The 14,962-nt window shown below is 38.4% G+C and overlaps 1 protein-coding gene across 1 annotated transcript in view; it reads left to right on the top strand.

Annotated features, from left to right (window-relative positions):
• Window positions 1-765: 765 nt before the first annotated feature.
• Window positions 766-14,962, top strand: part of LOC100651665 (rho GTPase-activating protein 100F) — a 66,668-nt gene continuing 52,471 nt past the window's right edge. The window contains exons 1-3 of the mRNA XM_048413280.1: window positions 766-1,592; window positions 5,823-5,925; window positions 10,787-11,030. Of these exons, the coding sequence (XP_048269237.1) occupies window positions 10,812-11,030 (219 nt within the window). The 5' untranslated portion in view covers window positions 766-1,592; window positions 5,823-5,925; window positions 10,787-10,811. The remainder of the gene's footprint in view (window positions 1,593-5,822; window positions 5,926-10,786; window positions 11,031-14,962) is intronic.

The raw sequence follows: 14,962 nt of genomic DNA, 5'->3' as shown, positions 1-14,962 counted from the left end.
GCATTCAAATAACCTGTTGCATCGAGTCAGGCGAAAAAAAATCAAAAAGCCGCTCGGTCAACTGAGATCCAGAAGAATCAATAAACCTATTAAGTTCAACGAAATAACCATAGCCCATAGTCAAACGCGACTAATCTACGCTAAGATATGTCTTCTTTTCTGTATCTGACCAAAACTTTATTTTTCTATGTCTTAAGTTCACCTTCGTTTCTTCCATCTTTCAAAGAAGGAAATTTCAAACGGGATGAAATAATGGGAAGGAAAGAAAACTAATTGCGATTAATCAACTGTGGAACGATTTCTTTTCATTGTCTAACTAATATGTAATTTGTTAATTTACAAATCCATAGCCATTGACTTTCATTCTTCAGAAATAAAAAGTTCAAGGAAAATAAAATTTGAAGAGATAATGAAGAAATGAGAAGTAGTTGCGAATAAGTGGCCATTTTTATTGACTTCCATTTTCTAGAAAATAAAATTCTAAGCAAAATAAAAGAAATAAATAAATAAAATGAGATTATTTTTCCACGGAAAGCCTTAGAAAATTTCTGCATACAGATTCATTTTTATTAATTTCCATCTTGCAAAAGAGAAAAGGGTAAACGAAACTAATTGGAAGAGTAGACTACTAATTTCCTAGGAAACATCCTCTTTCCAATATTTAATAAAAATCCTATATCTTAAGCCTGTCTACATTGACTACTAATCTCTAAAAACGAAAAATTTCATTTGAATAAAATAAAAAAGAAAGGATAAAAGGAAAAAGGTGACTAATCTCGATTAATCGTCTACTAACAAAAGCCTTCTAATCAAAATTACACTTTTCCATCCACAAGTCCATCTTCATTGACTCCTAATCTTCAACAGAGAAGTTCCCAAACAAACCAAAGTAGAATAAAAGAAAACGAAATGAATAAGGAGAACTGAAAAGAAACTCAAAAACCGACTTCGGTCCGGCGGAAAAATTGATTCAGCGTAGTCTGGAGGGCCACGGCGAATACGCGAGAAGAAGAGGAGCCGGGGGCGCGTGTGCGCAGTTCCCTCGACCAACATGTCCGCCCGGGTACTCTAGGTAGTCGTGGTTATGCGGCGCGGTGCGTTGCACACCGTCGTCAGGCGAATCCTCGGTTTTCCGTGCTGCGTACGTCCGCGAGACACGCGTGTCCCTTCGATGACCGGCTAAAGGGCCAGGATCGCTGAGTCGTCGCCTCCTGGTGATTGTGGCTGGCTCTGGTACGAGTTCACCAGAGGTAGTGCACGAGGTTCCGAGCAGCTGCGGGGAGGCTGGAGCCGCGACACGGACAGTCAGAGTGCTGCTCGAGAGTGGAGAATCGCGGGAGAGCCAGGGAGAGACAGGGAGAGACAGAGGCTTACTAGAGGTGAAACACAAGCGGGCAAGAGAGGGAGAAGCTTGAGGCAGGCGCGCGTATTGATTCCCGCGTGGCGTTTATACGGTGAGGTGAGAAAGCTGCAACCGGAAGACTTGTGCCCGCTTCCTTCTTGCTCGCTGAAAAAGTCGAAGGAAAGGCGGACTAGGCCAACCACATTGGGTTCCTGGCTCTGAAGCTGCTCGTCCTTCGGTTACTAGAAAGGTACGTTGCACCAATGGACAAACCGGACGGACTCTGGCTGGTCACTTTGATTCATTCAGTAGAGAGCTGTTTAAGAGAGAGAGTCGGCAACACGCGCGTCTTCCTTGAGGAGAGAGAGAGGAAAGAGGGTAGTCAGTGTTTATGTGTACGTGTGGGTGTATGTTAGTACGAGTCGAGGGAGGGTCGGTTGAAGGCACTCTCGAAAAAGGGTATATCGATCCGCTGGTCCGGGACCATTGGCTCTGGCACGCCACCACGAAATCGTGCTTCACTCGACCCTTCTTCCCTTTCTTCACCCTTTCTTCGGGGTGTTTCTATGTTCTTTCCACTCGTTCTATACTACTGTACGGTATCTCTATTACCTACTTTTCTTATTTATTCTTTATACTCTTCTTTTATACCTGTTCTTGCTCGTACAGTATATATTTTTTGTTTTATCTCTTTTCGAGGTTAGCGAGTATATGTTTTATTATTTTGCTTCCTCTTTTATGACTCTAGATGAAGGGTACGTAGTTGGTTGCTGTCATTATTCAAAGGACAGTGGCAGATGTTACTTGATTGATGCAAGGAACACAGTGAACAAGATCCTGGCTGCTGCGATCCTCTTGTTACTCTTGCCCTTAAACGTATCCCTTATCGATCCAGGCCCGGCTACATTGCCGTACGATCCGAAATTGCGCTCCACGAGCTTCTTCTGCGTCCATTGCCACCTTATCGACCCTACTGGCATCTATTTTTCACAGTCGGAATCACTTCGTTTTGCTCTTCACCGTACCACTTCTTAATATTCTTCGTCTTTAACTACTTTAACTACACATATTGTTTCAATTAATTGGACTATCGCCTGTTTTCAGCCGAAATCTGCATATAGAATGCGTTGGAAGATTATCGCGACATTTTAAAGAAGAGAAGAGAGCGATATTGTTTTTGGAGGCTACTTTTTATATCGTGACTTCTAACCGGCTATTACACGAGGAAAATCCATAATTAGAATAACGACACCCTTAGGGCGAGACGCGGGGGAGCGTATAAATAGCTTTACTATCCTCCTTCTATAACTTTCTTTGAAGATAATGGGATCGTTAAACCGGTACACCTATCTCCGCTCTAAGAAGAATATAAAAATTCCAACGCTACCTGTGCTGGATGCAGAACCGAACTTTCACAGTATTCTTCGCCTTCTTTCTTTCTTCTTCTTGTTGAAGAAAAGAAGAAATTCCAAGATGGTGCACAATTGTAGTATCTTCCCCCAAGTGGTTTGTCTTAGTAGGCCAGTCAGACTTGGTCTGTCTGTTTCTATATTTTTATTTGCTAGTTTTGTGCTTCTTCATTGCCACTGGAGGCTCTCCTTGTCTCTTCTGTATCGATAGAACATGAAACGGAAAGCGGAATCGAGGAATGAAGTTCAGGAGAACCAGTTGAATGTCGCTGATTCTTTCCTCGAGTATAATAGTATAGACTGTAGTTTGTAACAACTCTGGTGCGTAGCAGCACTCAAAACAATGTTTTCTTATATGAAGAATTTCTTGAGAATTTTATAGTCATTAAGAAATATATTCATATTTGATGATATATATTTTCTTTTTCTGAGAGAGCTTTCTTCTTTTCACAGTTTTTACTTGTTTGATGAAAGAAACTACGTTTATGTGGAATGACCGTAAACGTGTATTCATTCTGAAGCAGAGTTCCGCATCGTGCCTTTGTTTATTCATGTCGCTGCACTCTGGCTCAAAATAAATAATGAATGAAGCAAGTAACGGTAAAGGGGGAACTGTATGCGAAGAAGTTCCAAATATCATCCCACGCAACTCTTAAATGATATTAAACTTTGAGTAGAAGATTGTCTCAAGATCATTTTGTACAAAGCATGTAAAATTTCTGCCACATATGCCGCTAACTAGTTAATTTTTAAATATTTAAAATCACTTTCATATACTATATTACATTCTACACTTTCACGATTATTTAAATAGCACCTATAGTAATCAATTTAACAAACTTTTAAAATAACTTTCATATATACATTTTAGGCAATTATCAATTCTACTATTAAATAACGAAATCCATAAAGTAGGCAAACCTCAGGTACAGTTTTCATTAAATATCTCAAAGTAAATATCTTAAGGTAATTTATTAAATTATCACATTTCATTATTGACATATATATTAATTATGTTACTAAAATCTTTAGATTAAATAATTCTGAGGAAAAGGTTTAAGCGGAAAGCGGGGAAAAAGAAGACGATTGAGTTATCATCCGGAGGATGACTGATATCACATGGACCAAACGGCGATCGAACCGCCCTTACGACAAAGATTTTGCGCAGTAGTAGGCCCCCCCTTTTATTTAACGACGGCACACACACGTCGTCGCGCAGTTTGAGACCGCGCTCGTCCCCCCGTGGAAGTCGTCGCCTTCCTTGTCCTCGCGGAGAGAAGGAAAATCGTGTGCCGCGATGTTGGGCGTTAAGTGGCGTGTACGACGTTGTTAAGATACGCTTGGCGTGAGCCGGTGTAGTTAATCTCGCGTGCCTCCTCGTGGACAGCTTTTTTCAGTTCATTTTTTTGCCTTTCTTTCTAACGAGCTGTTGTGTCTCGCCGGAAAAATTTCGCCGATTCTGTGTGAGATACTAGTGTGAATCGTTTGGGCGCTTTGTAGATAGTGTTTGTGATCAGGGAATCGCCAGCTCCAATCAGTTGTCGAATTGTTTGGTAAAGTAGTTGATACTTCCAAGATTTCAATTACCTTTATCTATGTCGTTGAAACTGAACTCATTTATTAGGAGTTCAAGTGTTGAAAATTTAGATAATTGGATATTTGATTTTGCGAGGAATATGATGATAAAACTTTTAATTGCAATGGAATTGATAAAACTATTGAATTTGATGTATGGAATTGGTCGAAATATTCAAAAGAATATAATATTCAAATATACGTAGTCCTGTAGGAAGAAACGTGTATAAAGTAATTAGAGGATCATGTGCTGAATATTTTGGATATTTGGTTCTTTATAATTTTCATTCACCGAGGAAGGAAAAACTTGTGTAAATTAATTAAATGATCATGTGCTCAGCATTTTTGAAAAATGAAATATTTAATGTTTAAAAATTTCAATATTGTATGGAATTGATCAAAATATAGAAAAGAAATACATCTGGCATGTGGTTATTTCGAGATAAATTATACGAGCAATTTGTAATTGTTTTATTGGAAAGAAAAGTGAAAAGAACGACGAATGATTAAAAGCACAGTGCTCCTCCAGCTTTATGTCATATTGAGGACTCCTTTGCTTAACGCTGACGTTTTCCCATGGAGTTGTCTGCAAAGTCGACAGTCTGGGAAGCTTTATTACTCCCGCCTGTCGAAGCCGAACTTCTATACAAGTTTTTGAATTTTCACATAGGAGCTTTAAAACTTATCGATAACTTCCAGGAATTTGCTTTGAAATTCCTCTCTCTCTCTCCCTCCCTCTTTGTTACAAAGAAGGAAATAGTCTAGGTTAATATCTAGAAGAAGTGAATCTAAGTAGATATTTGCTTCACGCAGTAAATATCATAAAGGGTACTTTACTTTTGATCCTTTACGTATTCTTTCACCTTTAAATTTCCCATAAATGCATGAAAATCAGCAATCTACTTATAATACAACCTGAAATAAAATACAGTTTCAGAGAGTTTAGTTTCAGCAGTTTACTAGGTTATAGAATTTGTAGAGTAAAGAATGAGATGATATAATAATCTTATTCTTTATATAAAGGTTTCGATGGAGCGCTTGTCGACGAGCAACCCGTCATACGCTCCTTGTTTCCGTGGGGTTTCGGTGTATGGGGGATTGCTCTTCAGCTGACGCCCAACACTTGCATCTTTAAAGCTTCGTTAATAAAAAGCAAAGTCACATGGAGTATACTCTAGAAAAATACTTATTTTTCATCTTACCATCACCTTCTGTTTATTCAGCAGAATTATATTTTAAATAATAACAATACAATACTGTCATTGTTGATTTGTAATAACACAGCAAAAGCTACAGTAAACTGTAATAAGTAAAATAAGGAAGTCAGATTGAAGTTTTCAAATTCCAAAGTGTTCAACACTTTACTTAATCCGCCTTATGAAATGTCTACATTATTTATTCTATAAATATAAATATTTATTATATCAATTAATTAAATAACTAAAAGTCTCATTAAATACCTACGTACTAACGTAACTATTATTATTTTGTTTCAGGAGAGCGCGAGAAGGTGATCGGTGGACCAGAATGAGAGAAGAGACTCAGGTCTGCTCGAGCAGGGACCCGTCGGCCCTTCGCGCGAGAAATGATTTTTAGAAGGTATCGATCAAGCACGCCACCTATATCTCTTCTATCACTTCCTGTTCTTCTAACTTCTTTCCAAACTGCGAGAACTCTTCTCCAAGTGTGCCCAGAGAATTGCATCGATTGGAAATTACTCTGGAAATACGAGTAAACCTGCATGGCATGCCACCAACACACGTTTTCTTCTTTGCAATTCAACGCGATATTTCTATCCGAGACGAGCGTACAGGTGCCCTCTGTGTCAAGCACGCCGCTTGTACTTCGAATGGCCATTAAACATTCGCTTCTTTTGCATTAGTTATACGTGATAGCAAGTATCAAGAAGAACTAAATATGGTTCGTTCAATTATTCAAATTATGTGTGATTGATGAAAATTTTTATTTACTGATTTACTCAGACCTATGTGATTAGACTCTTACAATCTGTTTAATGTCTCTGTAGCTATCGAATTAATTTATTTGAAATGTGTGTAGTGTGTACTATAACTGGGTGTCTTATAATTTCTTCTCTTTTTACGGAAATGTTTCGTATTTTTTATAATTAGGATATATATCCTACTTGTATATACAAAGTTAGAATTGTGTTTAGGAACGGATTTTAATCTCGAATCTTGAGACAAAAGTGATTTCTGTTTCAAAAAGATTGCATGAACGGTGGAACTTTTGGGGATTCACGGTAGCAGAAGAACGTCCATGGGGAGCACGACAGTTTACTCTTACACGTGCACCAGTATCATTACGCTGCACGTTTTTCCCCCGTGCGAGTATTTCCCTGGAACAGGTTTGTTGCCAGAAGTATCGCCAGGGACCGATTGGTCGTTTACTGGAGCAGCGTAGCACCGTTATTTATGAGCCCTCATCAAGCTACTTAGGGCCACAGAGATGTAGTAAACTAACAAGAGAGAGGAACTTCCTACCTACATTAAACTCAAAAATTCCTAGGACATTAAGGTCCCATTCAAGATTATAATTTCCTCCTTTCTTTTTTTCCTTATTTAATAATTGTATCCAAAAGTGGGAAGATTCAGTACATCAGAAGAAGTCAAAACATCTCTACTCATTGTGGTACCATAATAAATGTGTCTTTTTCCTGGAGTTCGAATTTTAGTGAATAAATTAGAAGTTAGATCATCGAGAGATATGAAAACTATAAGGAACCAATGTCACTACAAAAGTATCTTTTCCCCTAGCTCTTCAACTTTACTCTCTTCTTCCTCAATTTTTCACCAATTATTAGCAATTTGTTTCCTCTTACTTATTACCATAAGTTTCCTAACCACTCAAAGATTCCAGGCAACTGTGTCACTGATTGCTCGAATGAAGTCGGTATGGTTCAGACGAGATTATTCAATAAATTGTCCCCATGCACTAGGAGTTAACCCCCTTTTTAGGGAGAATCCGTGAAAGGTAGGGTAAGGTCAAGGTTATGCCACGACAGCCGCATGCGGTTGAGGATTTCATTGATTCTTAATGAGCCAACGCGAGCTTGACACAGAATGTGTCGTATGAATAGTACCACCAATTGAATTGAAGACCGAGACATTCGGTCGGTGATGGACGTCGCTTATGAGATTCCTGGCATAATTCTCCGTGGCCCTAGGTCAACTGTGATTGCGCACAGCCACGTGCGATCGATTATTCGGTTACCATAAAGGGGGCTGGAAGCGTTTTGTTTCGGCCCTTATTCACCTAGTGATTTAAATACACTATCCTTCTGCCTGCTACACATCGTTCCAATCCCTTTCTGATACTCTTTCAAGCGGAATCTTCTTAGAGGTTAGGTTAGGGTTCGTGTCTACTAGATTAGGATTGATCCTTTGCTTATAACAGAATTTCAGTTCTCAATAGTCGACGACTTATAATTGTTTGAACAATTCTGGTAATTTTTTAAGGAAAATCTATCGAGGTTAGGATAGGTTGCACGATGAATAGGTTAGAGAATTAATCGTTTGCGAAGGTTAGTGAAATTTTAGTTCAATATTTGATTTGTTATGCTAATAGCCTTTTAACGATAGTTTTCCGATACTATTTTGAGAAAAATCTTCTTGAAGGTTAGGTCAAAGTTCGCGATGAATTCTTAATGGAAGCTAAGTTTGCTACCTAATCTGGTGTCAACTAGAACTTTACTAGAATATTTATCGAGATTAATGTTTTGTAATTTGTAGTGGATTCCAATGAGATGATGATATTAGAAGAAATATGCCAGGGGAGTATCAGGCACGCAGACAGTGGCCTAATAACTTTATCTAGCAGCCAGTCGATACCAGGGCGTGTTAATTTATTAATGGCCAGGATCCATCCATCGGTTCCCAAATGATCGAATGATTTTAATTTGGCACGCGATACGATGGCCTCGTTCTACATTTCCTCCTGATGGTATCTTTCGTTCGTCTACATTTGTTCCATCCGAAAATAAAGATTGTCCACGGATCCATCGATTATCGACGCCTTTCGACGCTTCCTCGTTCGCTTTCTACCTTTCGAACCACGTCGAGATGAATTTTTAATAACGCGGCTGCAGCCCTGATTAAATCAAGGCTCATTAATTAACGCTGAATCACGATTTCCGCGTGTGTAATGGCGTTGTTCAACGCGCAAACGAGAAGTCTCCACTTCCAACTGACTCCCTAGTCACCTAGGGAATTTTATCCGTTGGTTCTTTTATTCTTATTTAATGATTAGTTAATATGGATAAATTTTATATTTAATAGAATGATATCGAATAATAGTTTTCATAAAAAAATTAGTTAATTAATTTCTTTTGTGGTGAGGAATATTTTTCATGTAATCTCAGGTATACTAGCTGCCAAACTTTATTCTCAGAATCTGCAGATTAAAAATTTTGTACTAGATAAGAATTCTGAGAAAATTCACAAAATTTCAGTCGTCAGAAAAATTCTTTCTCTAATAATTTCGCTTTGCTTTTGTTTTATTCGCTTTACTAACCACATTCTAACATTTTTGTCGTCATCCTAACCTGGAAAATTCCCAAGGATAGGCAGAATCGCTAGTTAAAGAGAACTCTAAATAGTAGAATGAAAGGGAAAAACTTCTCTCCAATCAAGTGTACTCGCGTGGAGGATATCAATAGCAAATAAGGTTCGCCGATAAATAACAGTTGTTAGTGATCAAATGGGAACAGAAAATAGGGATTTTAGGAGGGCAACCTTGAACGTGCCTGATTCAAGGGAATGATAGTAAAAAGTCTAGTGATTCCGGCCAGTCACCTATCAGCTGTCGTAGACGTCGAAACCTTCGTGTTACGATCCTCAAATTGGTTTCGTAACCTATCTAAGCCTAATGAGTTTCAGCGTTCAATTTCGTGGTTTTATTACTATGATGTTTGCTCAACTTATCCAGTTTATCTATTTATTGGGTTCCTCGTTTTAGTATAGGAATTGTTCTTGAAAATTTCCATTGCAAAGAGATTGAAACTTATAGGAAATATAATTAGAAATCAAGCAATCTGGGAATTAGAAAAGTTTGAAAATTCAGAAATGGTTCTTATATTTGAGAAATCGAAAGTTTCGAAATAGAAACGAATATACGTGTATCTAATAAAACATATTGCCTGTTAATGGATTACACGTACCTGGCTTAAGATTAGATCAACAGATCGATTAAACGTGGCTCTTGGCTTAGATCAATAATCAGTTTGCACAGGAAAATAATTTTCCATCGAAAGTCTCTTTAATCTCGCAGTTAACTATGAATTACGTTCGTTGAAGAAGTATGTTCGTTAAAAGTATAGTTGATTGAAGAGAGTATAATTCTTGAAAACATATAGCCTCATAAATGAAGAAGGATAGAACTGACAGTGTCATGTTAAAAGTTTTCAAGTAGCGAAGGTATATGGTTGCTCATGGTGTCAGGATGCCCAGAATGTATGGTGAAGATTATAGAGACGTTTAATGTGTAGTAGGAGTATGCAACCTGTGCGTTCCTCTCTTTCCCCCCACCCCACGGTACGTATCGATCGATCTGTCCTGCTTTTCCAAGGGGTAAGGAATGGGTGGCGACTCCTGGCATCCTTAGCTTCAGCAAAAATTTGCGACTACGAGGCTGCTCTGCTAACAAAGTGCATTAGCCGTACGGCAACACCCTATGGAAGCCTTTTAGCAACGACGTGTTACGTAACGGTGATTGCTTTTGATAGCCTTGTGTGTCGTGCCGAGAGCACATGAAGATTCCGAAATTCCCACCCACCCTTTAGCCTTCGTGGTTCATTAATTAATTCTTGCGGTCAGGCTCCCGGCTTCTCGAAGAAACTGATTTAGCCGTAGCACGACCCTAGCTGCAAGGTGTTGTTTAAATGCTGAAGAAAAAAACAACAGGACGATTGGGGACTTTTTATAGGAAATTAAATATTAAATAAATATCACAGAGATGTATGGAAAATTGTAACTCTTGGATATTGGGCAATTTGAGTATTGGAGAACTTGGAAACTCGAGGCTTCAAATACGCGAAGATCCAAACCTAAAACGTATAGATTCAGAAATTTGAAAATTCTACAGTTTTTGGATGTTCAAAGATTTCATTCGAAGATTTGCAAATTTCAGGATCTTGGCAACCAAACGTCAAAAGTTTCAGAACGTTAAAGTTTCCAAAATCTCCAAAGACAGATAGATTGGAAATTTGGAAGATTAGAGCTTTGAGAACTCCCATATCAGAAAATTTCCAAATTTGGACATTCCAAAATTTGACAACTTTGAAACTTGGAAATTCCAAACTTACCGATTTGCCAAATCACCACTTCCCAAGATCCCTTTAATCAAAGGTAATTCTGTCACGTCCCACTTTCCTTGTTCAAGATTAGTCCCCAACTGATCTTCCTCAAATCATTAACCTTTTTACTAACCGATGATTGAATTTCAGGAAGAGGGCATGACGCACCGAACTCATGCAGTGGCGAAAACACGTGCGCATCAAGTACGGTGGTCGAGTCGGTGTCGGTCAAGGGCAGCGGGAGCGGGAGCAGGTGCAGCTGCAGGTGCGCGTGGTGCAGCTGCAGCGGGAAGGGGGCGCACGACTCAGCTACGTCTGTCATCAGCCTCAACTCTCGTCGACGGCTCGCCGCAGCTGCAGCGCAGCAGCCATGCTCTGCTGCGGCCGCAGAAAAGTGAGTAAAAAGCATCGTTCAACCCTTCAGGATTGCATGCTCGTTGCAACTGCAACACCCTTGGTACTTCAGCCAAGGAAACCCGCTTTGCATGGAACTGTAGGGTCCCATCCTCGGCTGATGGGGCTGAGATCAAGTCCGGAGTTAATAGCTTCGAAGTGAAGCCGTTTCAGTCGATTACCACTCGAACCTCCTAATTGCCTACGCTTGCGTATTATTTTAGTAATATAAAATGAGATCTATGAATTGAGAAGATCCAAAATTAAGGAAACCTAGAGTCGGGGAAATTGTAAACTGGGGAATCAAAATGTAGAAAGATCCAAAAGTGGACAGTTGAAAATAGTAAAGTCCTAATTGGATACATTTAAAGCAGGAAAGTTGCAGGAGAAAGGTACACATTGAAAGTTTCCATATTGGGAAAAATCCTAAATAGAAAGCCGTAAAATTGAAAACTCCAAATTTGGTAAAATTTGGAACAGAAAATCCTAAATATCTAGAATATAAGAATGGTATATAAATAACAGTAAGAATCCAAGACTCGTGATAGTATCACAATAGGAGAGCAAGCAAGAGAATGGTAGATTGGTGTACTTCCGCGTGTCTTCGATTACTGGATTCAATTTACACTGGCTGCGTCCATCGAACCACCTGGACACGATTGCATCTGTGAAATCAGATTAATCGGGTTAATGTCACGTGCTCCCACGAGCATGGTCCAGTTACACAATCCTACCACCACGTGGCCTCATCGTCAATGTTTATTTAGATCCATAGGATGATTAGACCATCCCGTTTCCTTGGAAACGGTTCTTGTTTCATTTTAGATGTAATTTTAGCGTGTTTGCCAGGTAATGAGAAAGTTGAACGATGTTTCCCCAAGTCTGAACCGTGGAGAACCATTCTAGGAATATTTTGTTATAAAATAGCGCCACTGTTAAGGATTTTGCTGTGAGGAAATGTAGATACTTATATCCTAGTTTAAGTTTAGCCATAAACTTTTTTTTCTTGAAACTTTTTTCAAAATTTTCTAAATTTAAGTTTAAGTTTAGGTTTAGCCATAAACTTTTTTTTCTTGAAATCTTTTTCAAAATTTTTTTAAATTTTCTTTTAGGAAGCGTTACGTAAAATATTTCAGATAGGAGATAAAAATATAACAAGAAAACTACAAATCGGCAAGATCTAAAATAGGATAGTCCAAACTGGGCACATCCGAGATAAGAGAAATCCAAAAGTGAAAGATCTAGGACAAAAAGCCCAAGTCGGAAAAACCTGAAACAGGAGAAGTCCTAAATGAGAAACCTATTTCTGTTAGGGAAAAAATTCCAAAATATTTTCAGTTTCTTGTGTAGAATTTATTCGTAGACACAACGACGACACAGGCTTGTACATTTTTGGCTTCAATATACTTATTGATATTCGAAGTGAAATATCAAATTTTCGGTGAATGCGTTACATGGAAATCGAAAACACAGTTCCGATATACGGTTGGCGAATATCAGCCCGTTATAAATCAATATCGAGATACGGAGCGGAACAGCTCGGCTTTTATCATATATATTTGTCACGCTCCCGCCCACAAATATCCGGCAGCTTGCCATTATTTTCTATTCCACCCGATGATGCGGGACCAACCAAATAAACGTGTGCAACTCCGCGATTGATTTCTCGTCCAAATCATCGCACCAACTGTCGATGATTATTATTTACCTCACGTTTCTGCCGATGCCTCTGAAAATCAGAATATAGAGCCGCAATGTGTCTCATAAGTTTCCATACTAAATTCGTTACTGTACTTAGTGATTAAATACCATATGAAAATATAGCGTATTCGAACATTTTACATTGGCCAAGAATTTGGAATCAATTTTTCAATTATAGTTATATTAATTCTTACACTAATTCTAAATTAGAAGATATTCCATCTCTATTGAACTAGCTTCTGTTCAAATTTTTAGCTTATACAACACACTAATTCCAGTTCCACGTGGATAAATGAATAGAATAGATAAATGGATTAGAAAATAAGTTTAATCAATCTTTTTCATAGAGAATCGTACGAACTTTCTATACATATTGGATACGATCTTTTGTTCTGCGAGCTTTATGGAAAAGCCCGGGTATTCAATTCATTTAGCGCTATTAATAGAGCACTCTATCAAAATTTGATTGACATCGTTTCAAGGATTTGTGAAAATATAGGTCAAAAGCTTAGACTCGGTTATAGGTTTACCTTTAAAAGCTATCATGGTTAACATTGGCCCGGGAAATTTAAACTTAGTAAAAGTAAAATTCCATATGGAACGCACGAACCTAGCAAAACTACAATAGTCTAAAGAACGATATAATTCCAGGATAATTCACCATGAAAATATGTCCCTGTCCTTCGACTTTTCTTCGCTTGCTGACGTGTCTATGACGAGCGTGGAGATGGTCTTTTGAAAACGAGTCATGTGCACAAGTTCACTGGGAAGCGAAGACAATAGGATGGATGGACAGGGTGAAAAAGAAAAGACGACGCCCCTCCTGGCACAGAATACGTGGCACAGCTATGCCGCGTCATTTTTATATTGTTCCACTCGAAAACAACCCCACAGTCTGCCCACGGCCTGGAAACGTTTCATCTAGCCTGCAGATTTCATCATCTATTATTTCACGTTTATTATCTACCGCGTTTACGCTTTATTAAACCCACCGCGTTGCTGATTAAGTTTTATCAAGTATGATTATCCTCGTTTTAGATTAGGGTAGGGCCAACTGTGTTCCTCGCTGGTTTCCACGACGAATACTCCTCTGCTGAGAAATTTCGGCCAATTTATCATAAACGTTGTGGAAGCTTTATTTGCATTGGAGTTTATTTTATTTTTTAGAGTTTAGAATTTGTAGAGTTTTAAGCCATCATCTTCGTTATTGCTTTATTACTGGTTAATCTTCGTATAGGGTGACTTATGTATTAGAAAAGAGGTGTAGGAAGTGCCAAAAATCTATAATATTAATATATTGAATGAAGGGTTTTTAGAACCCTGATAGGATCCTTTGTTAGGCAATTTGGTTAATCCATTGGTCGATGGTAGCAAAATCAATTTCTAATAGGTTTTAATTGATCTTTTATTTTCTTCTATGTCTATTTAGCAAAAATAGAAATTTAGAAATCAGGAATAAAGTTCATTGTAAGATTGCTGGTGCTATATATCAAACAATGTTAGATAAGCACTGTAGGATTATATAGGTATATTGTTTGACCTGATCTTGGTAAATATGCCAAGGGTTAAGCGTGAACCATGGCATCCAGCGAATATCGAGCATGTTTCCGGGGCCACGTTCCATGGTGAGCTCGGAAACTTTTCACCATGCTAGCGTGAAACGGCGTGCTCATAGTGGCTGTGTGGAGGCCCTTCCCAGAGGGAGAGAGTGTTAAAAGTGCTACACTGGCACAAAGGGGGATACTCCCTTCAGCAGGTATCAAAAGCATCGCGACAGTGTGAAGGGGGATCCCCCTCTGTTGCCAACCTAAAGCTCAAAGCGTTCAATTTCAACGCTTCCGCCGGAATTTTCCCGTGCTTCCTCTATTGTTGGCGAATATTCTGATCAACTTATTAATCCATAATATTAAGTCAGCACTTTTTTTCTCTCTTCTTATCCTCGCCATTTGTACAACCTGGACCAAAAGTTTGCATATGTATATATTCATTAAACTTAGAAAATTACAACGAAGGGATTATTTTCAATTAATTTCACACGATGTATTACAGTTATTAAGAGGAACAAGTTAAACAAATTTTTGGATTACAAAAATTTACAATTGGAGAATTTTGGATTATAAAAATTTGGAATAAAAAAAATTTCTAATTATGAAAATTCAAAATTTGAACACATCGCTTTTAAATTAAGCAATCCCCGATATAAAATATTATATATACAATTTAGTGATAAAA

Source organism: Bombus terrestris, chromosome 16 (assembly GCF_910591885.1).
Source record: "Bombus terrestris chromosome 16, iyBomTerr1.2, whole genome shotgun sequence".
Classification (NCBI taxonomy): Eukaryota; Metazoa; Arthropoda; class Insecta; order Hymenoptera; family Apidae; genus Bombus; species Bombus terrestris.
Note: the sequence above shows the minus strand (reverse complement) of the source record. Positions and strands in the feature narration are given on the sequence as shown.